Genomic DNA, 23,562 nt, shown 5'->3' with positions numbered 1-23,562 from the left:
GACTGAGGCAGCAGGCAGACGCGCCGTCCGGGCCTCCTTCCCTTGACCCAGTTGCGAGTGGGGGGAGCCGAGCGGAGGGGAGCCTGCAAATGGACTACACATCCCGGCAGACACCGCGGTGGACCCGTCCCCCAAGTGCGACCCCTCGCCGCCAGGGCTGATGGGAAATGTAGTCCCTGGACGGGGCAGGCGGGTCGAGCGGTGTGCCTACGTCTGTGTTTAGAGGGACTGAGCCCCAAAGCTTCGCAGGCCCCCTCGGGGGGCCCCCGGCGTCTCTTCGTCCTTCTAGAGTTTCCGGGACTCCGTCCAGCTGGATACTAGGGCTTCCCTTGTCTCCCCCAGCACGGCCGCGGTGCCCCCACCCAGTGCCCGCGGCCCCCAGCCCCCGCTCCGACCCTCGGCGGGGGCCTGCCCCTTTAAGAGTGGCCCCGCTGACATCACGGCGGGGGGGGCTGGCCCGGCTCCCGGCTCCGCGGCGGCTGCAGGACCCGGCTCCGCTCTGCGCCCGCCTGCTGCTCTGGGGACCCCGGCCCGGGACGCCCCCTCCCGCCTCCTCCCGCCGCCCAGACCCCAGGCTCCGCCCCAGCCCCATCAGGGGACCCCAAGGATTGCCCCGCTGTCTCTCCTCTCAGGGTCCCTGGCTCCGCCTGGCTCAAGGTGCCTGGGTCCCAGCATCTCCGCCCAAGGCCGGCCTCTGAGCGCGCCCTGCGCCTCCCGTCTCCGCCGCCTGGCCTCCCCGCTCGCCGCGCCCCAGAGCCCCTGCGCCGGGAGGCGGGGGTCTGGGACCCGCTCCCCGCCCCTCCTCTCCCTCTCCCCCGCCCCTCTCGGGCATCTCGTGTCCCTCCGTCTGCAGACCGCGGGTCGCAGGCTCGCCCAGCCCGGGCCGGTGCGCCTGGGCCCTGCGCGCTCTCGGCGGGCTTCCCCCGGCCCCCGCCGGCGCTCGGCTCCGTCCCGGCCCGGCCCCCCGCCTCCCCCACTCTCCAGGCCCGCCGCCCGCCCCCCGCACCCCTCCCTCCCGCCCGCCCCCCGCGCCCCTCCCCTCCTCCGCCGCAGCCAATGAGGGGCCGCGGGTCGCAGCTCCCGGCGTCGTCCGCCGAGTGAGGCCGCGGGCGCGGGGGGTGGGGGGTGGGAGGCCCGGAGGGGGCCGGGACGCCGGGCTCCGGGGCGGGGGCGGGGGGCGCGGGCATCGGCGACCCCGGGGGCGGCGGCGGCGGCCGGGGGAAGCCGCGGGGCCGGTCATGCGGCTGCGGGGCCCGCGGCCCGGAGCGTCCGCCCAGCCCTGAGCGAGGTGAGCGCGCGGGGAGGCTCCGGGAAGGGGTGGGGGCTCCCCGCGAGGCGGCTGGGGGGCGCGGGCTGGGGCTGACGGGGGCCCGAGGGGCTCCGGGGGTGGCATTCCGGCGGCTCGGGAGGCAATGGGGGAAGGAGGGACGTTTGGGCCTCGGGAATCCCGAAGGACGGGGTCCGAGGGTCCGGAGTGGGACAACCCTGCTCGTCGTGTCCGAGGCGCGGAGACCCTGGGCCCCCGGGGGGGCGCGGGCCGGGGCCTCGAGGGAGGCGGTCCTGGCCGAGGGGGAGCGCCTGGCCTGCTACGAGCAGGGTGCGAGTCTGGGAAGGGGCCCCCGGAAAGCGGGGGTACGGCCCCCCCTCTCCCCCGAGGTTGAAAGGAGATGGAGTTTGGACTTGGGCTTGGAGAAGGGGCCCGGGGGATGCGAAGGCTGGGGTCCTGGAGAGGCCGGAGGGAAGGCGCAGAAGGACCTCCGGGCCTGGGGGAGGGTCCCCGCGGGTGGACGGGGCCGACGGCGAGCGGAGGGCGCGGGCGGGCCTGTGGCGCTAGCGGGACGGGGCTCGGAGGAGGGGCTCCCGAGGGGGAGGGCAGACGGCCCCCGGGCCGGTCCGCGGGGGAGCTGAGGTCAGCCGCCCGGGCCCAGGCAGCCGGGAGACTGGGTTTTAATGTTGCGTCCGAGCTGGGCCGACCCAGAGAGGAGCTGGCAGCTGGCGGTCAAGCCCATGGGACGGGGGATGGGAGGGAAGCTGGTCTGAGCGCCGCCAGCCTCCACCCCTGAGCCCTCAGGGAGGCCGGGCCGGTGGGGGCGCGGATGCTGGGGGGAGGGCGGCGGTGAAAGTTGTTTCGGACTCCTTATAGGGGTGGGGCAGAGTGTCAAGGCCACCAGCATTTTGGTTAAAAAAAAAAAAAAAAAAAAAGTGGGTCTCAAATCTTGGCTGCATTGTTGGGAGCCATCTGGGGCTCTTGACCTTCCTTGTTAAAAGCTGATGAGGACTCTGGTGTTCAGAGATGTAGAGGTGTCTCGTTGAGACAGGGTGGGGATCCCATGTTGAGCCCCCCAAATCATGGACTTGTGTAGTTTAGGGGGAAAGTCCGTGGTGGTGGTGAGGGTGGTGGACAGAGGGGTGAGGAGCATCCTTGTTGGAACCTCCAGATTCCTGATTGGAATTGGGGGTCCCCCCTGCTATGAGCTGGAGATCTCTTGTTTTGAGGTTGCAGTGTCACGGGGATCAGAGTTGCAGGTTGGCTGTCGAAGAGGGTCTGTAATGAGAAGTCCTGGCATGGGAAGTGGAGTCCAGGATCCCTGGTAGAGAATTCTGGGGTCTTGTGATGGGGGATGAGGGGGATGGGATCCTGGGCTTCCTGATGGGGGTTTTTAGAGTTCAGAGCACTGATCCCCAATGTGGAGGGTCACCCATTTGACTGGGGTGCTCTGGTTAGGTTGCTGAATTTGGGGGGTGGTTCCCAGATCATGGTTTTGACATTCTGGAGTCCCCATCCAAAATTCTGGTTCCTGGTTCCTGGTTCCTGGGTCCCAGTGTTTGGGATCCAGCAGTCTGGGATGGAGTTCCAGCATCCCTGGTTCAGGGGCCTGCCTGGATTTTGGATTGGGGGGAATTAGGGTTCTGGAATCTCAGATTGGGGTACCAAATTGAGGTCAAGACACAGGATCAGAGTTAGAAGGTCAAGGGTCAAGTTCTTGGTGTTAGAATTGTGTGTTAAAGATCAAGATATGAGTCTAATTAGGTGGGGGCCTGTGCTCAAGGTTTTAGGTAGGCCTGAGGTCAAGGGCCTGAGTATAGGACATGGGATTAGGTCCTTTGTTGGTGACCCACTTGGATTTCTGGTTTCTACTCAGAGACAGAGCCCAAGGGAAAGTAGTGAGACAATGGAGTCAAACTTGGGTGGCTTGGGTTGGGTTTCTACACAGGTCACATTGCTCAGCATCCAGTGTTGAAGTTTCAACACTCAGGGTCCAGAGACCTGGGTCCTGGCTTGGAGTTGAGGTCGTGAGCCCTGTTGAAATTGGTATTCAAGGCTTGTGGCTTGCACCAGGACACAGTTGAGGTTGGGAAGGTGTGCCTGGCCCTAGCGTTGGCATGCCTGGTCACCGTAATCACTTCTGAGTCACAGGACCAGGCTCAGGCTTAGGGATCCTGGTGGAGTCTAGCGTCTATGGTTAAAGTCTCAGGTCGGCGCATAAGGTTCATGTTGGAGGGCTTGGTTCTGGGGTTGAGAGTCTAGAAACTGAATTTCTACCTGAAGTCATGATATTTGGCACCCAGGTCCAGACACGTGGCTGGAGTCAAGTTTCAGTCCCTGGATTATGGTTGGAAGCCTTATCCTGGGGCTGGGGCTCTGGTGTGTGGTCTCTGATCAGGACCCAGAGCCAGAGCACAGGTGTCAGGTTCGGGAAGGCTAGTTCTAGGGTTGAAGGTCAACAGTTGGTGTCACTGGTTCAAACCCACAGAGGTCAGATTGGAGAGGTTTGGGGATTGGTGTCTCTGGCCCGGGGCCTCTGTCCCAGGTGGGTGCGTGGGGGTGAGTTGTCTAGTGGGTCCCATCAGGCCTCTCCAGGGCAGCTTCTGGTCCTCAGGCCCCGCAGGGCGCCCCCCGCCGCTGACGATGAGTCACTGCAGCAGCCGCGCCCTGACCCTGCTGAGCAGCGTGTTCGGGGCGTGCGGCCTGCTGCTCGTGGGCATCGCCGTGAGCACTGACTACTGGCTGTACATGGAGGAGGGGACGGTGCTGCCGCAGAACCAGACCACGGAGGTCAAGATGGCCCTGCACGCCGGCCTCTGGCGCGTCTGCTTCTTCGCAGGTGCGGACCTCGCCTGCCCTGGGCCCAGCTGCCCCTGCCTTGCCTGGGCGGGGCCCAAGCGTCCTTGGTTCCATCTCTTGGATTCCAGAAATCCAGAAACCGATCCTCATTCTGTCCTGGAGAGTCAGAGTCCTACATGGAGACCCAGTTTCTAGCCCTCTACTCCCTGGATCTGGGAGCCGCAGGGCTCACACAATCTCCTGGCGCCTGACCCCCTGGGAACCGCAGAGTCTCCCCCTCTGCCCCCTTAGAAGTGGGAATCTAGGCGCAGAACTTGTCCCCGGGACAGTCCCAGGGCTAAATGAACAGGATAAAAAACCCACGCTGCCCAACGACCACAGAGACCCCCCCTGCGAGAAACCTTGCCACCCACTGCCTCATTGTCTTTAGGGGCCCAGGGGTCCTGGCCCACAGCCCCTCCTCACTTGCGACCCAGGGTTCGAGCCTTGTCCTCCACCCGTGGGCCTGGTCGCTAGGGCAGCGGGCAGCAGGCGCTCCGCGACCTCTGCCCATCTCCCCCCAACTCTCGGTGAAGCCACCCCCAGCCCGGGGTCTCCCCACTGGGCACCGCGCCCCTGGCCCCCCCAGAGCTCAGAAGGCTCTCATCCAGCCCTGCCTTCTTATCACCCCCCCAGGTCGGGAGAAGGGTCGCTGCGTGGCCTCCGAGTATTTCCTTGAACCGGAGATCAACTTGGTGACGGAAAACACGGAGAACATTCTGAGTGAGGGGAAGCTGGGGGCCTAGGCAAGGGGCAGGATCAGAGGGCAGGTCCTGGGGGGACGGGGGGGGGGGGACCGGGGGAGGGGGGGGCTGCGGAGAAGGCAGAGCGGTTGGGGAAGGGGGTGGGGCCGGGCTGAATGGGCGGGGCCTAGGCGGGGTGGGGCCAACACAGGGGTGGGGTCAAACCCAAGGAGGTGTGGCCTGAGTGGGGGCCTGGGGCCAGTAGCGGAATTACCAGAAGGGAAAGAGTCTGTGGAAAGGGGAGAAACCACCTAAAGAGGTAGCGGGACGGTGAAAGCGGAGAGGTCAGGGGAGGGGGGAGGGGTGCCCCAGATTGCCCCTCTCACCCCCGTCCCTCCCCTCACTCCCTCCCCCAGAGACAGTGCGCACAGCCACCCCCTTCCCCATGGTCAGCCTCTTCCTCGTGTTCACCGCCTTCGTCATCAGCAACATCGGCCACATCCGCCCCCAGAGGACCATTCTGGCCTTCGTTTCTGGAATCTTCTTCATCCTATCAGGTGAGCCCAAGGGAAGGACTTGCGGGCCGGGGGGCTCTTTTAGGTTCCAGGAGCCTGTGGTTCCCTCTTCCACCAAGAAAGTCGCTTCCTTGCTGTGTAATCCTGGAGGCGCTGCAGGACCTCTCTGGGCTCCACTCCTCCTCTGTGAGATGGAGGGAGCAGTGCCCGTCCGGCAGAGTCATAGCGAATGCTTATGAGGTGCTAATTAGGTGCCAGGCTCTGTGCTGATACGCCGGACCCTGTGAGATGAACGCTATTAATAGCCCCATTTCACAGATGTGGAAACAAACACTCAGAGATGAGGTCATTGCTTAGGGCCAGTGAGAGGCAGAGCTGGGGCTCAAACTCATGAATTTTCCCTCCAGAGGCTGTATTTTTAACCACTCCTGATATTTTAGCAAGTAACAGATTGCATGGCTCTTTATTTCCTGTGCAACATTTTATCTGAATTTTCAAACAGAAAAGGCGAAAAATGTTGGACTGAACACCCATGGACCCACTACTTAGAGTCAACCATTACCATATGACTAGACTTGCTTTGTCCTGAATCTGTTCATCTATCTATATTTCTCCCATCCATCAACCTATCTTATTATTATCATTAATTTAAAAATTTTTTGACGAGAGAGAGAGAGAGAGAGAGAGAGAGAGAGAGAGAGAGAGAGATTTGCTGTTCCACTTATCTATGCATCATTGATTGATTCTGTATGTGCCCTGCCTGGGGATCGAACCTGCGACCTTGGTGTATCAGGACGATGCTCTCACCAACCGAGTTGCCCGGCCAGAGCTTTATCTCACTATTTTTTGTGCATTCCAAAGTGAGTTGACGCATCAGTACACTCTACCCTAAATACTGCATTATGCAGGTCATCAGCTAGAATTCAGTATGTGTCTCTATTTCTTTATCTTCTGAGCTATAAATGATCGCACATCCTTCTTATAACATCTCTGCCCGGGAGTTATTAGTAGCACTCACCTAATAAAATGGGGGTACTGAGGCCCAGAACTGTGCAGGGAGTTGCCCAAGATTCCAGCATAGGCCGGTGCCTGAGGTGTGGAGTGGAGTCCTTCTGTGTTGCCCTCTTCCAAACTGCAGCTCAGTTTGGTCTGTCCGGCCCCCCTCGTCAGGTCGGCCGCTCAACTCAGCTCTAATACGTTTGACTCCACCCATCTGGTCTACCTGACCCGAATCCATTCTGACTCAATTCTTCATTTCAATTCAAATGAACTCAGCATAATTTAATTAAGCGCTATTCGGGTCCTTTTAATCCAGTTGGTATTTTATGAACAAACCCTGTCGTACATCTCATTTTCCTGGGGCCCCCACTTGGCTCCCCATTTTGTGGTGGCTCTGCAAATAGAGGTGGATTTTTGAACACCCTTCCCCCAGTCTCCTCCCTGCTCCCACCCAGCTCTCTCTAGGCTAAACCTCCCTCAGGCCTCCAACCTGCGCTGACGAGACTTTTCCCAGGGAAACCAGGGTGCAACCTCTGCGCGAACTTGAATCACAGCATGTGGAGCCAGACACTGAGCTAAAATAAGACGCATAGGTTGTCACCATCCCGGAGTGTCAGAGCGAAAGGTCTCATCATTTTTTTCAGATGGAAAAAAATAGTGGCCTAGAGAGAGAGAAAGTGGGGCATGGAGACTTTATTTCTTCGACCCAAAACATTAGAAAGAAAATACCATTGTTTGTGTTTCACAGAAATGGAAACGGAAGAGGAGACGTAGCTAGTCAATGGCAGGGCTGGGTTAGAATTGAGGGTTTTTCTCATCACAAAAGCCACGCGTCTACCAGAGCACCGGTCCCGACTTCCCAAGGTCAAGCTGAGGGTCAGTGACGCTCTCGGGGCTGGAAGTCAGTTTGGCCTCTGATGTAACAACAGAGCAGTCGGAGGGGATTGAGCTCCGCTTTCTGAACTCGTTCCTCGAGTTTGTTTCATATGCACCCGCCGCAAGGTATCCATCGTGTACGTTCAAGGTTGTGGGTGTAGCGGCTGAAGGAACGGGCCGCTGTGAGCCTGGAAAGATGGGTTCAAATCCCAATGCTCCCTGTGTGTGCCACAGCCATCCTCTGTGGAACTGCTGAGTGGACAAGTCTTGGGCAGGGGTCGGCAAGTGTTAGATCGCAAGTATTTCTGACTTTGTGAGCTGTGGAGTTGTAGCAAAGCACCCGGAGGTGAAGCAATGGGCATGGCTGAGCTCTGCTGATACTATTTATGGGCCCTGAATTTTAAATTCAGTGTAATTTTCATGGGTCATGAAATTTTTTATTTTTACATTTTTAGAATTGAATTTACTGGGATGACATTTGTAAATTTATATTTTATTTGGGAATAGGTTTCAGGGGTACGAGTCTATAATACATCATCTGTATATTGCAGTGTGTGTTTTCCACCCTGGACAGCAGTCTGGTGATTACCAGAGGGAAAGGCGTGGGTGGGAGGGGCTAGGAAAGGGTAAAGGGGGCAGAAATAGTGATGGAATGAAATTTTTGTGTTCCCTTTCCCCACACCATTAAAAAGTGTAAATACCACACTTAGCTCACAAACCATACAAACACTCGGTGGCACGAATCGTAGTTTGCTGACGCCTGGTCTAGATCATGGGTGTGAAGGACCAGCCAGGGCCTGGTCTATAATAGTAGCTGCTCAGCATGTGGTAGTTTTGTTTTTTTAACACATGGTAGTTTTACACACATAAGTAGGAGGAGTAACAACAACAAGCGTAATAATGAACACTATTGAGTGCCATGGGTTGGGGAAGTTGGACGTGCCTTATGCCAATTAGGTTATTTATTTTTCTTCGCCTGGTAAGGCAGACATCACTATTATTGTTCCCGTTTTCCAGCAGAGGAGACAGAAGCAGCCAGAGGTTAAGCTGACCACGGCACATACTGCCCCGTACAATCATAAAGACGAAGGCGATTTAGGAGAGGAAAGGATGGAAGCTGTACCAGTATCTCAGATCTTAGAACAAGACGGTTGGGTCCAACCACCTCATGTTCCCAATGAGAAGACCAAGATGTAGAGAGGGAGAGAGACAGGAGTAGCCCAAGGTCTGGGAAATGGTGGGGTTGGCATTCAGTCCTGGAGAAGGCAATGCAGGCCTTAGGGGCAGGAGAGGGACAGGGCCACAGTCGGTTTTGGGTATCCCTCGGGACCTGTGTTGGGGTGCACCAGAGGGAGACGGGCAAACCGAGGAGGCTTACGCAGCGGTCCGAGCAGTAACAGATGAGGTTTGAGCTGGGAAGACAAAGGAGGCTGGATGGCTTTGAGATAGAAGAAGGTGACCAGAGAAAGCGATAGAACCAGCTGGCTGACCGGCTTGGTTGGTGAGAGACAGGTGGGGAGGCTGGAATGGCATTGGTTCCTTTCTTTCCAGGTCATAAGAGGGATGCTTCCCGGGCATGGCCCGTATTAGCCCCTGATCCTCAAGGCGGTGCTCTGTGCCCGTGCTCATTTATTCACTCATCAGGCACTGACAGGGACATCCTGCAGGTCGGGCCCGGTGCTGGGCACTGGAGACATGCCGAATCCTAGACGAGAGCCCACCTCCTGCAGCCACTCTCAGAACAGCCCCCGGCCGCCACCCGTGGAAGCTGGTCGCAGGCCACTACACTCTCCAGTGCTTTGATGCACTTAGAATATTTCCAGACTCCTCATGCCGGCCTTTCACGGTTTGGCTGCTGCTCAGATCCCTGGCCTCATTTCCTAACCCACTGACACTCTCTCCTTTGCTTATAACTCCAGCTACGCTGGCCTCCTGCTACCCTTTGAAAATGCAAACCTCAGCCTCACCGGGGACTTTTACACTCACTGGCCCTCTGTGCTCGGCAGTCCCTGCCCCCTGATTCTCACAGGGCGGGAATGTCCCCTCTTCCCGGTGTCTCTCTGGCAACAGTGTGCAATGTCGCCCTGCCCCCTCTGCTACCCCATTCCTTGTTTTTTAATTTTTTAATTTTATTTGGTTCATCTTCGCCCGAAGATATTTTTTCATTATTTTTTAGAGAGAGCTGAAGGGGAGAAAAACACCTTTGATAGGTTGCCTCCCGCACAAAGCCCCGCCTAGGGCCAGGCATCCAAACTTGCTACCGAGGTACTTGCCCTTGACCTGGAATCGAACCTGCGACACTTGGGTGCGCGACAGAATGTAAACTCGCAGCCTCAGGGACCTTTACAAATACCCCCGAGCCTAGATGAGTTGCTGGTGCAAAGTACATGCTGAACTATTTGTGGAGGGAACAGATGATAAGGGCAGGGCAGGGCGCGCTGGCCCAGGGGAGATGCGGTCCCTGACACAGCAGGGTGCTGGGGAGGGTGGGGGTGACCAGGCTTCCAGCCGGAGGTGACACCCAAGCGGATGATGCTGGAGGGGGAGGGAGGCTTTCCCCAGAGGAGCGAGAGCGCTGCCTCCTGTGGGACGCGACCCCGGGCGGCGACCCTGGGGCGCGGCGCCGCTCTCCGTGGTGCTGAAACGCGGTCTCGCCCGCGCCCAGTGGAGGTGATTCTCGCCTCCTGCGCGCTGGGAATTTTGGAAGAGATGCAGGGCAGGGGGTGGGGAGAGAGTTGGGTTACAGGGAAAGGGAGGGAGAAAGAGGGGAAGGAGGTTATTTTTGGAGAGCTAGAGTCCCTCTGCAATGGCCAGGGAGGAGAAAAGGGCAAGGAGAACCCGCCTGCTGACGTCGTTTCTGTGCGATGCTCAGCGGCTAAGAGCAAATCTACAGGCCAGGCCTTTGCATCTGTAAGCGCTTGTTTCCTTCTCATCAACCCCTGCTCCTGGCCCTCCTGATGGACAACGTTTGTTTTTCTGGAACCGTAACGTGAAACATGGGACTTGGGGCGAGGCGGGCGTGGTGAGCAGGGTCAGGGCGTCCGGAGCCGGGGGTGGCAGGCTGAGGAATGAGTATTTTCCTGTGTATAGGAGGGAGCCAAGGGGGAGTTTTGACAACAAAGGATGGACTCCAGTTTGGGAGTTAGAAAGAGCCAGTTTCTAGAGCAGGGAGACGCTGATTTGGGGGCAGGCATGGAGAATTAGCCTTAGCTGGGTCAGCGGGCTTGGGTTCCCGAAGGGGGTTTAGATTTAGGAGAGATTCAGGGAGTAAAATGGGCATGACCTGATGGCTGAGCATTCTTCACACACACACACACGTTTTTAATTGATTTCTAGAGAGAGGGGGAGAGAGAGATCTTTAAACAAATTTAAAAAGAATGCCTTTTACAGCTTTCCCCCAGAACCAAGATTTAACCCAGGTTCACACATAGTATTGGGTTAATGTCTCTTTTAAGCTACACTAGTTCTCCCACTATTTTATTTACAACGCTGACTTTTAAAATGTACTTCATTACAAAAACGTAGAAAGAATAGTATAAAGAAATGCCACGTATCCTTCACTGAGTTTCAACAATTGCCAACATATGGCGATTCCTTTTTTAAGCCACACTGCCGTACCTCCCTTCTACACTTCGCCGCATTATTTTAGAGCCAGTCTCAAGCGTGAAACCGTCTTACCCACCAGCATCTCAGTCTCTCTCTGGGAAATAAGCATCTTGTTATTTAACACAGACATCACGGCACCGTAATCATGCCCAGACTATTAAGAACAGCTGCTTAATATCATTTAATATCTAGTAAGCCTTCAGCATCCCCACCTGCCTCATCAAGGCCTTTTTTACAGTTACTTTGCTATAAACTGGGATCCACGTTCCACTTGTGTGTGCAGTGGATAGATCTCTGAAGCCTCTTTTAGTCTGTAACAGCCCCTCTCCTGCTTTTACCTTACCATTTATTTGTTGAAGAAAGCTGGCCATTTGTCTTATAGAATTCCCACGCCCTTGATTTTCCCAGTCGCGTTCCCGTGTCGCGGTTTAATATGTCGACCCAGCCCTGTAGTTTTCTGTGACACGGTTGTTGATCAGGTCTAGGTATAATTAATTAAAATTTTTTTCTGCCAAAATACTTTATAGCCCTGGCGGGTGTGGCTCGTGGTTAGAGTGTCGGCCTGCTCACCGCAGGGTTGCAGGTTCAGTCCCGCCCTGTGCTGGGTGCGTGCAGGAGGCAGCCAGTCCGTGTGTCTCTCACATCGCTGTTTCTCTCTCTCCCCCTCCCTCACTGCTTCCCGCTCTCTTTAAAAAAACGAATGGAAAAAATATCGGGTGAGGGTTACCAAGCAGAATACTTGCTGGATGGGCGGTGCTGTTCCCGCCCGACAGCACACCCCGGAGACGTAGCCGTGCCTGGCTCTCCCTGGTTGGCTCTTACCTTTGTTCTCTTGTGGAGCAGCCCACGCCCTGGGTTTGTTTGATCGGTTCCTCGTGGCATCATTTAATTTATTCCTCTTACCTTGTGTTTTCTGTGACCTGGAAGTTATGTCTAGACCAGCTTAGATCGCGGAGGCTCCGGTTAAACATGTTTGGCAGGAAGCTTCGGAGGAGCTGGGCTCGTTATGCCTTTATTGCGGGGAGTAGATCGCGTCGGGCACAGAGTCTGAACGCTTGGTAAAGGGGGTCGGCATCGGAGCTCGCCTTTGAAAAGGGACATTGTTCTCCGGACAGTGAATCAATAACCTGCGGGTAACACTTTGGCACCTTGTGGATACTTTTTTTTTTTTTTTAATTAAAGTTGATGTGCAGTATTATATTAGTTTCAGGTGTACAACCCTGTGATTAGACATTTATATATCTTCTGAAGTCGTCATCTTGATAACTCTAGTATCCACCTGGCACCATACGAAGTTATTACAATATTATTGACTATCTTCCCTACGCTGTATTTACTTCTAAATCTTAGGGATACCTATTTAATTTTTTTTATTTTGGAAATAATTTAAACCTACAGGAAAGTTGCAAAAATAATACAGTGGACTCATATATATCCTTCACCTAGACCAAATTTTAACATTTTGGCACATTTGCCTCTATCTATCTATCTATCTATCTATCTATCTATCTATCTATCTATCTATCTATCTATCTATCATCTATCTATCTGCTTGCCTATTACCTCTCATCTATCCAGCTTTCTTTCATGTCTGTCACTCATCTCGCTATATCTAATGATTATTTATCTATACCTACATATTAAACTTTATCATCATTGTCTCTCATCCGTTTCCCTCTCCGTTGTATTTGTGTATTAGTATCTGTTCATCACGCATCTATATCATCTGTGTATCCATCTGTGAAACCGCCTGAACGTAAGTTCAAGCACTTCGCCCCTACACGCTTCAGCCCTGCGCCCTCCCTTTCCCAGCCGCAGTGCGACCATCAGTCAGGAGCTCGCCCTTCATGCAGCGCTGGAGCCGACACCCAGTCCGTGTTCCCGTCCCACCAGCTGTCCCAGTGCGTCTTTCATAGCCTGTCCCCCACCTGATTTGGGATCCAGTCTAAGATCACGCCTCGTATTTCCTTGTCGCCGCGTCTCTTCCGTCTCCTTTAATCTTTCATATAGTTCCCGTGCCTTTCAAAAAATTGTCTTTGGTGTCGACACCTTTTGGAGGGTGCAGCGGTTGTGTGGTACGGTGCCCCAGTTTCCTCGGGAGCGGCTGCAGGTTCCGCACCCCCAGCGGGAAGGCTACGCAAGTGCGGTAGAGGCAGGGTCCCCCTGGGAGGCCGCGGTGTGGGTCTGCCTGCCGCTCGTGATGCCGGCCCCTGGTGAAGCTGGTGCCTCGTCAGGCTCCTTTACAATAGGGGAAGTCGACGTTACTGCTAAGGTTGCAAAATGGTGTTTTCTAGCTCTGCAAAGAATTCTCTCTCCTTTACTTAGATTTATTTTAGCAATATATCAGTATGCATTCACATTTTAAAAAGTTCAGTGTGGCCCTGGCTGGTGTGGCTCTGTGGTCCATGCACCAAAGGGTTGTGGGTTTCATTCGCAGGCATGGGCACATACCTGGGTTGCAGGTTTGATCCCCAGCCCTGGTGTGCCGCCAGCCAGTGTGTCTCTGTGTCTCACATTGTTGTTTCTCCCCCCCCATCTCTCTGTCTCTCTGTCTCTCTGTCTCTCAGCACTTCCTCACCTCGTGGCATGTGTACACTTTTACGTCACTTCCCCAGGCTTTCGAGTTAGCTATTTCTCCTGGGAGCCCTCGCTCCTTATATAGTGAAGGATGATATTAGAGACCAAAATCTGGGTGATGGGCATGCTCGTTGCTGCTGAGGAGACATTGCTTCTGGAATCCTTCAGGACACAAAGCTGGGAAATGATGTATATTTGTAAAATAGCTTAAACTGCACCTGAGCACCTGAGAGTTCTTCCTTGCCTTACCCCATTTTGACTTGTATCTTCATTTCTTTTAAAAAAATATATCTTTTATTGATTTCAGAGAGAGGAAGGGAAAGAGAGAGAAACATCAATGATGAGAGTCATTGATCGGCTGCCTCCTGCAGGCCCCCTGCCGGGGATCCAGCCCGAAACCCCCGGCAGGTGCCCCGACCGGGAATCGAGCCTCCTTAAGCCATCCTTTGCCCCTGCTGGTCCCTGTGCCTAGAGCAGTATAATGGGGGCTCTTGGACAAGGGCCATTCTTCCAGGAAGCTTTCCTTGGTTCCCCCTGACCCTGCCTGTTGACCAATGGCCATATTTGCCTTCCCCCGTGACATCGTGAGCTCCTGGACACAAATTTGAGGTCAGGGAGAAGGAGGGTGATTCATTTCTGGGATCCCTGCACCCAGCCAAGGCCCAGCACACAAGGGGCTTCCAGAGACAGAAGTTCATCCAGGCCCGAGTAGGGAGGGGAGGGACAGAGCAGCGGTGGGAGGGACAGGGGCGCGCGGGGCTGCGGAAAGGGGTCCGCTGCTAACCAGCAAGGGCGCCCCTCTGCTCCCCCAGGCCTCTCCTTGGTGGTGGGCTTGGTCCTCTACATTTCGAGCATCAACGACGAGGTCATGAACAGGCCCAGCAGCTCCGAGCAGTATTTCCACTATCGCTACGGGTGGTCGTTTGCCTTCGCCGCTTCCTCCTTTCTGCTCAAAGAGGTGATGTCCTGGGGCCCATACCAGCGTTTTGAATGGGGAGGGGCCGGGGGGCCCGACTCCTGGGTTGGGGGCGTAGGCTCTGGATTAGGAGTGGTGGCCGAGCACCTAGCCTCGGGGTTCTGCGGGAGGGGGCTGGGGACCTGGGCCTGGGATCTGAGTCTCGGGGTACAGTCAGCCAGGCGCCGGCCTCTGGAACCCTGACCCTGCCTCGCCACAGGGGGCTGGCGTGATGTCCGTGTATTTGTTCACCAAGCGCTACGCGGAGGAGGAGATGTACCGGCCGCACCCCGCCTTCTACCGCCCGCGCCTCAGCGACTGCTCCGACTACTCGGGCCAGTTCCTGCAGCCCGAGGCCTGGCGCCGCGGCCGCAGCCCCTCGGACATCTCCAGCGACGTGTCCATCCAGATGACGCAGAACTACCCCCCCGCCATCAAGTACCCCGACCACCTGCACATCTCCACCTCGCCCTGCTGAGGCCCGGGCTCGGGCTCCCTGCCCCTGCTGGGGGCCCCCCCCCCCCCCCCCCCCCCCCCCCCCCCCGGCTCCTCGGGGCTCCCTGCCCCTGGAGGACTCTGCTCGCGCTGGGCCCCGCCCCCGCCTCGGCCCCGCCCCTCCATAACCCCTCCCCTCCCAGCAGCCCCTCCTCCTGCTCAGGGGCCCCCTGGAGGACTCCGCTCGCGCTCGGCCCCGCCCCCGCCTCGGCCCCGCCCCCGCCATAACTCCTCCCCTCCCTGTAGCCACGCCCCCTCCCCCCGCCGCTCCACGCCATTGGATGGCTCCTCCCCCTCTGTTGCCCGCCCCTTTCCCCTAGGCCCCGCCCCTTCTTTAGGCCCCGCCCCTTGCCTTAGGCCCCGCCCTTCTGGGTTCTCCCACGCAGGCGCCCCCCTCCCCGGAGCCCCACTGTTGGCCGCCTCCCTGAGGGGCGCTGGGCTGGGGCGTCGGCCGGCAGCCGCCCTGTCTCCCTCCTGCCCCAGTTCTCTCCTGGCCGCGTCTCCCCGCCGGACCTTGGGGTCCTTGAGCGCAGTGAGGGGCCTCTGCTGCTCCCCCAACTCCCGGCGGGCTGGGGCCTCAAGGCCGTGGGTAAGGCTAACCCGGCCTCCCGCACGCTTCTCTGCTCCCCTGGGAGGCCCCCTCCTCCCCGGCGGGGCTCCCCTCGGCCTCCTGAGGGTTGCCGGCCCTTCGGGGCGCTGTCTCCCCGGTGTCCCCGCTTCCCCTCCTTCCTCTCTGCTAACTGCCGCCTCCCTTCCCACCCGCTTGTCCGAAACCCTGGGGTGCGCCCAGCGCCGCACCCTGCCCGGCGAGCACGGAGACCCCAGGGCGAGGGAGCCGCGCGCCATGTCCACACCCGCGCCCGCCTCTTCCCCCTCGAGGCCCCGTCGGGGGAGGGAGAGACAGTAGCGGGGGCCAACGCCCCCCAAACCTCGAAGTCTTCCATTTTCTGGCAGCCCCCGTCACTGAAGTTCCCCTCCCCCTCTCAGGCCCCCAACTCTGGCCTCTTTCAAGGGTCGGTCCTCCCCCTTGGACAGACTGGGGGGGTCCCAGAAGCTCGCCCCCCCTTACTAGGGGAGGAGGGGCGAGGCAGCACAGCGTCGTACACGGAAGCAGAAAGGCCCCCGGGGTGGGGGGAGGCGGGGGAGGGTCGGGGGCTTTTAGTTTGCATCTTAGGGGGGAGGGGGGAGGGGGGACCGCAGCAGTTAACTCGTCTTTACGCAGCGATTTTTAACGAGGCTGGGGGGAGGGGGGCCTTGGGGGGAGGGAGGGAGGGAGGGTGGGGGGCCTGGCTCTGTTATTTACCGTGTATCATATGTAAATACCAACAGAAACTTCAATAAACTTTATTTCAAACACGTCTCTGCCTGCGCGGGGGGCGGGCGTTGGCCAGAGGGCGGGGCCAGGCGTCCGCCCTTGGGTCAGGGCTAAGGTTCGACGGGTGTTAGACTGCTCGGCCCCGCCATTGTCTACAGCTGCACCTGACCACTCAGTCGGTGTAAAGCACGCGGGACAGCAAGTGACACGCTCGGGAGCAGTAAAACGAACTCCCGCTGTTCCCCGACCGCCCAGAGGACTGCGGCCTTACCGGCCGTTCTCCACGCTCGCTGCTGCGTTTTCTCCCGAAGGCTAAGCGCTGGGCTTATTGGACTCACCAGGGCCCCAGAGGTGAAATGACCGCAGGGGCGGGAACTGGCAGCACCTCGAGCCTGGAGGGCTGGGTGGGCCCCCTGGTGTGCGGCTCGGTCATCCGGCTGAGAAGGAACTGCTGCTATTTGTTGCACACCTACTGTGAGCCTCACAGGTCCCTCTCCTACGGGATTATCACACACACACAAAAACAGCCTGAACTTTGCATAAACTTATTCTGGGAGTTAAAGGAAACAACACGGTGCTAGCCCATCTGTTCTTGGCCTTGTCTTTTTTTTTTTTTTTTTTAAATCCTCACTGGAGGATATGCTTTTTATTGATGAGAGACAGAGAGAGACAAACATCCATGAGAAACAGCAATCAGCTGCCTTCTGCAGCAGGGATCAAACCTGCAACCTGGGTATGTGCAGTGACCGGGAATCGAACCCAGCACCTTTTGGTGTATGTGATGATGTTCCTATAGACTGACCTACCCTGCCAGCGCTCTTTGCCTTGTCTGATTTGGCCTCTGGGGGAAACTCAGGCCATGCCCACACTTATCAAGTTGAGGTTCAGTGTTAGACGTAGTGCTGGGCACCTGACTGGATTCTCCCTGCCGTCCTGTGAACTAGGCATTCTGCACAGCCCCATTTTGCAGATGGAGAAACTGAGACTCAAGAGGTGAGGTCACCCAGCTGGCAAGATGCAAAGGAGAATTCACACCCAGGTCTGTCTAACCCCAGAGTCTATTCTCTGGGCTGCTACATTTTACTACTAGGAAATCAATGCAAACTCATTTTTTAAAATACATTTTTATTGATTTCAGAGGGAGGAAGGGAGGGAGAAAGAGAGAGAAACATCAATGAAAATAATTGATCGGCTGCTCCTGCACGCCCCCTACTGGGGATGGAGCCCACAACCGAGGCATGTGCCCTGACTGGGAATTGAACCCTGACCTCCTGGTTCATGGGTCAATGCTCAACCACTGAGCCACACCATCTGGGCTGGAGCAAGTCTTAATCTCTGGAGCTTCGGTTTCTTTTTCTGTAACAAGAAGGGGGATGGGCTAGAAGGATTCCAAATCCTTCTGGAACAGGGAGAGGACTGGGGGAGTGGTGTAGCTTCGCAGGAAAGAATTAAGATTCAGCAGGACCAGACTCCCTGGGGAAAACAGTCTGAGTCATTTTCAGTGGTTTCGGGAATTTCTGGTGGTCACGCTCTGGATTTGGGATGGCAAATACTTTCCATTTCATTGTCAAGATGAATCGATTCCCCGAGGCTGCCTGGAGCACAGTGTTGATAAGAATTTTGAACTTCTGCTCAGCTGGGAAGGATGTCCCCATCAATTGATTCTGTCTGTCATCCTGATCGATTGCTGCTGTGTGTCCTCCTGATCGATTGGTGCTGTCTGTCCTGCCAGCAGGATGGGAGGCTGTGTTCCAGTTCTGGAAACTAGCTGATTTTCTCCAGAAGGTAACAACCCAAAGTCTTAACGTTTATCTTCTTTAAAAAAATCAAACTAGGCCCTGCCGGTGTGGCTCAGTGGTTGAGCATTGACCTATGAACCAGGAGGTCAGGGTTCAATTCCTGGTCGGGGCATGTGCCCGGGTTGTGTGCTCAACCCCCAGGGGGCAGCATGCGGGAGGCAGCCAATTAATGACTCATCATTGGTGTTTCTGTCTCTCTCCCTCTCCTTTTCCCTCTCTCTGAAAATCAATAAAAAATCTTTAAAAAAAAAGAGAGGTCAGTAGTAGGACTGACTTTTCACAGAATTCCTTATAAACAAAGGAACAAGCCCTGGCCCAGTAGCTCAGGCCCTGACCGGGAATCCAACCCGCAACCTGGGCATATGCCTTGACTAGTAATCAAACCTGTGACCTTTTGATGCATAGGATGGTCCCCAGCCAACTGAGCCACACTGGCCAGGGCTAGCTTGATATTTTTAAATGTTTTTATTGACTTCAAGGAGAGAGAGATAAACATTGATGTGAAAGCAAAACATTCATCGACTGCCTCCTGCATGCCCCCTACCAGGGATGGAGCCGGCAAGCTGGGCATGTGCGCTGATGGGGAATCCAACCTGCAACCTTTCAGAGCACCTGGCAATGCCCAACCAACTGAGCCACATGGGCCAGGACTGCTTCTGACCTCTCGACATGGGAAATGCCCCCGCCCGAGGTACTACCATCTTCTAACGTATGATTTCAGGGATGCTCTCTGCACACTGAAGCGCACGTGCCTGTACTTACAGCCGCGCCCCGGTGGCCACAGTGCCTGTGTGCGCTGTGTCGGACTCAGTATTTAGCATAATATGCTCACGATTCTGTACCTTTCAACTCCGCACGGCCATGTGTTTTGGAGATCACTTAGTATCAGTTACATAACTCTGCCTCACTGTTCTTTAAGGCGGCTTCATAACAATACTTTGCATAAATTAGCTGCATAATTTATGGAGTGTTTCCTTTGTACCTTCCACTTGGCATTCAAGTCCTGAGCACTTTACATTCAATAACCCAAGGAGGTCGGTGCTTTTATTGTCATCCCGTTTTATAAGTGAGATCCTGAGGCGCAGAGAGGTTCATTACTCCCTCCTGGTCACACAGCTAGTCAGTGTTCGAGGGAAGGCCTGAGCCCTGGGAGCCCCCGAGCCCGCGCGCTTACCCCGCTCACCCACTCGGCTGCGTGCCTCCGTGCGCAGGAAGCCCCGCGGCTCCATCTGTTCATCACCCTTCGTACAGCGGTTTGCACTGTTTATTTGCAGAACAATACTACACACTGGTGGTTCTCAAAGGGTGGCCCAGGCACCCCAGGCATCTCTGAGGTGTGCCAAAGGGCTCCAGGAGGCCCGAACTATTTTTATAGTAATACCATGATTCCATCTGCCTTTTCGCTCTGGGCCTCTCCTGAGCGCAAGTGCAGAGTCTTTGGGTGACTTAGGATGGGTGGTAGCGCAACAGATTAAATGCAGAAGCAGATATGAGAACCCAGTTTTCTTCAATGAGGCTGAACTTGCAGTAAGTTTTCAGAAATATAAGCCAATGTACTCTGGTTGGGTAGCTCAGTTAGTTTGAGCATCTTGTTGCTACACCAAGATTGTGGGTTCGATCCCCCATCAGGGCACATACAAGACTCAACCAATGAATGCATACATAAGTGGAGCAACAAATCCTTGTTTCTCTCTCTCTAAATCAATCAATATATATATTTTTAAATGTCCTTAAAAAAATAAAAAGAATTATCTGGTCCAGTTGTGACTAGAGCAGAGGTTGAGAAAAACCTGCTTTGCACAGTACGCATATTCTCCCTTGTTCATTTTTTCTGCCTTTATTTTTTTTTAATTGGTTTTTAGAGAGAGGAAGGGAGAGGGATAGAGAGGGAGAAACATCGATGAGAGAGGAACACCCATCGCTGCCTCCTGCACGCCCCCGACTGAGGATCGAGCCCGCAGCCCGGGCATGTGCCCTGACGGGAATCGAACCATAACCGCCTGGTTCCTGGGTCGACACTCAACCGCTGAGCCACACCAGCCGGGCTCCCTTTATTTTTATTAACACAAATGAGATTTTGCTCAATCGATTTATAAGCAGTGACTCCTAACTTTAGGGGATGAGGGGTCGCTTTGTGAAGCAGATCAAAGCAATGGGCCCCCAGGAGAGAATACCCTTTACTTACAAAATTTGGTAGATAATTCCAGGGGCTTCCCAGACACCCAGAGAGCCCCGCCCGAATTCCTGGGATGGGTGACATTGAAGCACAGCCCCCAGAATATCCCCCCCCCAGCGGGAGAGCGCTAACTGCAGTTCCCTGTTACAGACAACGGGCCGAAGGTGCAGAGAGAAGGGTCTGGCGCTGGGTGCTTCAGGGAGACAGGAAGCATGCGGACTGGAACCCAGGCCACCTGACTCCCTAGCGCTGGAATATTTCCACTTCACCCCGAACGAGGACGTTTCAGAAACGCTGATCCTCTCTTCCTGGTGCAGCGGGAAAACGCGCCACCACTCTGTTCCCCTTGAGGAAACACAAAGGGCCCAGCTGGTGTTGATGACAAACACTCCAGCACCTGGGAGACAGCGCGCTCAGGATGCGAGGCGAGGCGGCAGAGGGGCTGGCCAGGGACAAGAGGGTGTAATTGGCTGCTGGAGGGTAGGAACCCTGGGATCTGCACCCACCCGTTTGTTCCCCGAGTCTTTCACTCCTTCCGTCCTTCATCTCTCCATCCATCTATTCAGCACCTGCGGACCGAGGTCTCCTGCCTACCAGGGCGGGGGTCTGGGGGACATGGACGTGAACCAGACCCGTGTCTGTCCTTGAACAACTGCTGCTCTGCTCGGGGAGACCCACTGAGGCACCAATCACAGCCCAGGGTGACTACGCTCTAATGGGGGCAGTAGAGGGCGTGGTGGAAGCACAGCTGTAACCTCTGATGAAGCCTTGGAAGGTGAGGGAGGGCTTCTTGGAGGAAGAAGCATGCAAGTCGAATCTTCAAGAGAAGGTAGAGGGCTTGTCCGATGGCTGAGAGATGGAAGGGGGTTCCAGGCAAGGGAGCCACACTTAGAATCCTCAAAAACATGAAGGTGCTGGGCATGGGGTGGGGGACGTCTCCAGTCTGCACGACACAGGAGCGGGGAGGGTGGCATGACACGTGACTAGCGATCTTGGCAAAGGACATAGGTGAGGAGTTCAGATTTTTTTCCAGAGGGCAATAGGGAGCCAGAGGACAATTTTAAGCATAGGAGGGACAGGGTCAGCTCTGAATATTAGAAAGAGCCTTTAGGGGCCAAGGAGAAACTGTAATGGAGGGCGACCAGGGGTGCAGGCTGGTGGCACCGTCCAGACAAGAGCAGGACAGAGAGAGGGTATGGGTACGAAAGGCATCCAGAAGGGAGAGGGGTCCACACATGGAGAGCGAGGGACAGGGAGGCAGCGGGGAGCGCTAGGGCAACATTGCTGAGCGCCTGTGTGGCCTTCAGAGGGCACGGCGAGTTGACGGGCGTGTCAGTGACCTGCTGCTGCTGGTAACAAACCACAAAGGCAGTGGCTTAAAGCAACACGTTTATTATTATCTGTTCCGTGGGTCAGGAACCCGGTACAGCGCTACCGGGCCCTCTGCTCAGGCCCTCCCGAGGCTGAAATCAAGCGTCAGCTGGATGCGCCCTCACCCAGAGGCCCACTTTCTTCAGGTCTAGTAGAATTTGTTTCCTTGCGGCTGTGTGACTGAGTCCCTGTGTTCTCGATTAGCAGTGGCCACCCTCGAGTCCTCGCCACATGGCCCTCTCTCCAAGGCAGTTTGCTTTTTCCAGGGCTGAAGGAGCATCTCTTACTTGGGGTCTCCCTGACTTCTTGACCCTTTTAAAACAGATCACCTGGTTAGGTCAGGCCCACCCAGGATAATCTCCATTTTGCTTAACTTCAAGTAAACTGATTAGAGATTTTAATTACCTGTGCAAAATCACTTCACCCGCTCATATAATGTAATCTAATCCTGTGGTGGCATTGGCCCTATTCACAGATTTTGCAGGGTGTGTACACCACGGGGTGGGAATCTTGGGGGTGCCTATCACAAGGGGCCAGGGGAAGTGAGAGTAAAGGGCCTTCTCAAGGGTAGGGGCTGAGCAGACTTCCCTCTGAGTCTAGTCGTTAGGTCTCTGGGTCAAGCCCATTGGAGACTTTGACTCACGTGAGATGAATTGACAGGCAAATTTGGGAGTGAGCTCACCTGCATCATCTGTGACACCCCTTCTAAAAGGTGCTCCCCTGAGCTGACGGGGTGACCGGGGGGTCTAATATTCCTATCTTACAAAATGAAGTCCAAAGATGCTACCTCATTTCCCAGCCTGTGACACAGCAAGTTCCCTCCTAGGCACATATGCCCAAGAGACGTGAAAACACGTCCACGCAAAAACTCGTACACGAGTGTTCATGGCAGCATTACTGGCAACAGCCAAAATGTGGAAATAATGGGACTATCCAGTGGGTAAATAAAACGTGGCCTATTCATACGATGGAATATTATTTGGCAATAAAAGGAAATGAAGCTATGACACCTGCTCCCACAAGGGTGGACCTCGGAGGCGTTATAACGAGTGAGAAAAACCAGTCGCCACCAAACATTGTTTATACGACGTGTCTGGAACAGGCAAGTCTACGCAGACAGAAGCAGACTGGTGGTTGCCTGGGGCTGGGGTGTGTGGGGAGACTGGGAGCGATGGCTGGCTCAGGGGTGTGTGGTCTCTCCTTGCGCTCATGAAAATGTGCTAAAATGGATTTAAAGTTGATGGTTGCACTATCCTGTGATTATAGTTAAGAGCCGTTGAATCGTACACTGTAAGTGGGTGAATCGTGTGGTATGTGGATTCTATCTTGATAAAGCTGTTACAAAAAGAGAGAGGTGCCTCCGGAAACAAGAAATCACGATATAAGCCTGTTGCTTGATGTCACCAAATTAACCAACAGAGGAACTAAAAATATTTATATGGGGAGGAAAAGAGGGAAAAGTGAGGTCCGGATGAGTTAAATCCTCACCTATCAGAGGGGAAAACCATCCATAATGTTGACGCATCCAGAAGATAATTATTCAGGGATATAAAGGCAAGTAAGAGAAGAAACAGCTACAAACATGAAAAGGCTCTTCCGGGCCCTGGCCGGGGCGCTCGTTGGTTAGCGCCTTGCCCCGATACACCAAGGTTGTAGGTTCGATCCCTGGCCAGGACACATACAAGACTCAACCAGTGATGCATAAATAAGTGAACCAATAAACGTGCAAACAGCAAATCAATGTTTCGCTCTCCATCTCTCAAAACAATGACCATTACAAGACTTTCGCCCTGGCCAGTGTGGCTCAGCTGGGTGGAGTGCATCCCATGCACCAAGAGGTGGCAGGTTCGATTCCCGCCGGGCGCATACCTAGGCTGCGGGTTCAGTGCCCTCTCGGGGTGCATACAGGAGGCAGCGTATCCATGTTCCTCTCTCACATCCATGTTCCTCTCTCCCTCAGATCAATGGAAGCACGTCCTCAGGTGAGGATTATAAAAAAGAAAGCCTTTTCCAATAAGGAAGAGGATTTGAGGTGGAACAGGCTGAATTCTCTTTATTACACCCCCTTGCTCCCCACATGGAGTGGGTGG

General features: G+C 55.5%; 1 protein-coding gene across 2 annotated transcripts; it reads left to right on the top strand.

Moving 5' to 3' along the window:
- The first annotated feature begins 1,184 nt into the window (after positions 1 to 1,184).
- CACNG7 (calcium voltage-gated channel auxiliary subunit gamma 7) lies at positions 1,185 to 14,836 on the top strand. 2 transcript variants are annotated; one of them, XM_081118348.1, is made up of 6 exons: positions 1,185 to 1,288; positions 3,882 to 4,106; positions 4,742 to 4,828; positions 5,205 to 5,345; positions 14,174 to 14,319; positions 14,573 to 14,836. In XM_081118348.1, the coding sequence occupies exons 2-6, from the start codon at positions 3,911 to 3,913 to the stop codon at positions 14,792 to 14,794; spliced, it is 792 nt and encodes a 263-aa protein (XP_080974474.1). In that variant the 5' UTR covers positions 1,185 to 1,288; positions 3,882 to 3,910; the 3' UTR covers positions 14,795 to 14,836. The 2 variants fall into 2 exon arrangements, with proteins under 2 accessions (XP_080974474.1, XP_080974473.1); XM_081118347.1 differs by having other exon boundaries at positions 14,537 to 14,836.
- Positions 14,837 to 23,562: the final 8,726 nt, after the last annotated feature.

The sequence above is a fragment of the Miniopterus schreibersii genome, assembly GCF_964146895.1.
Source record: "Miniopterus schreibersii genome assembly, chromosome: 18".
Lineage (NCBI taxonomy): Eukaryota > Metazoa > Chordata > Mammalia > Chiroptera > Miniopteridae > Miniopterus > Miniopterus schreibersii.
The sequence above is the reverse complement of the archived record's forward strand: the minus strand, read 5'-3'. Positions and strand labels throughout refer to the sequence as shown.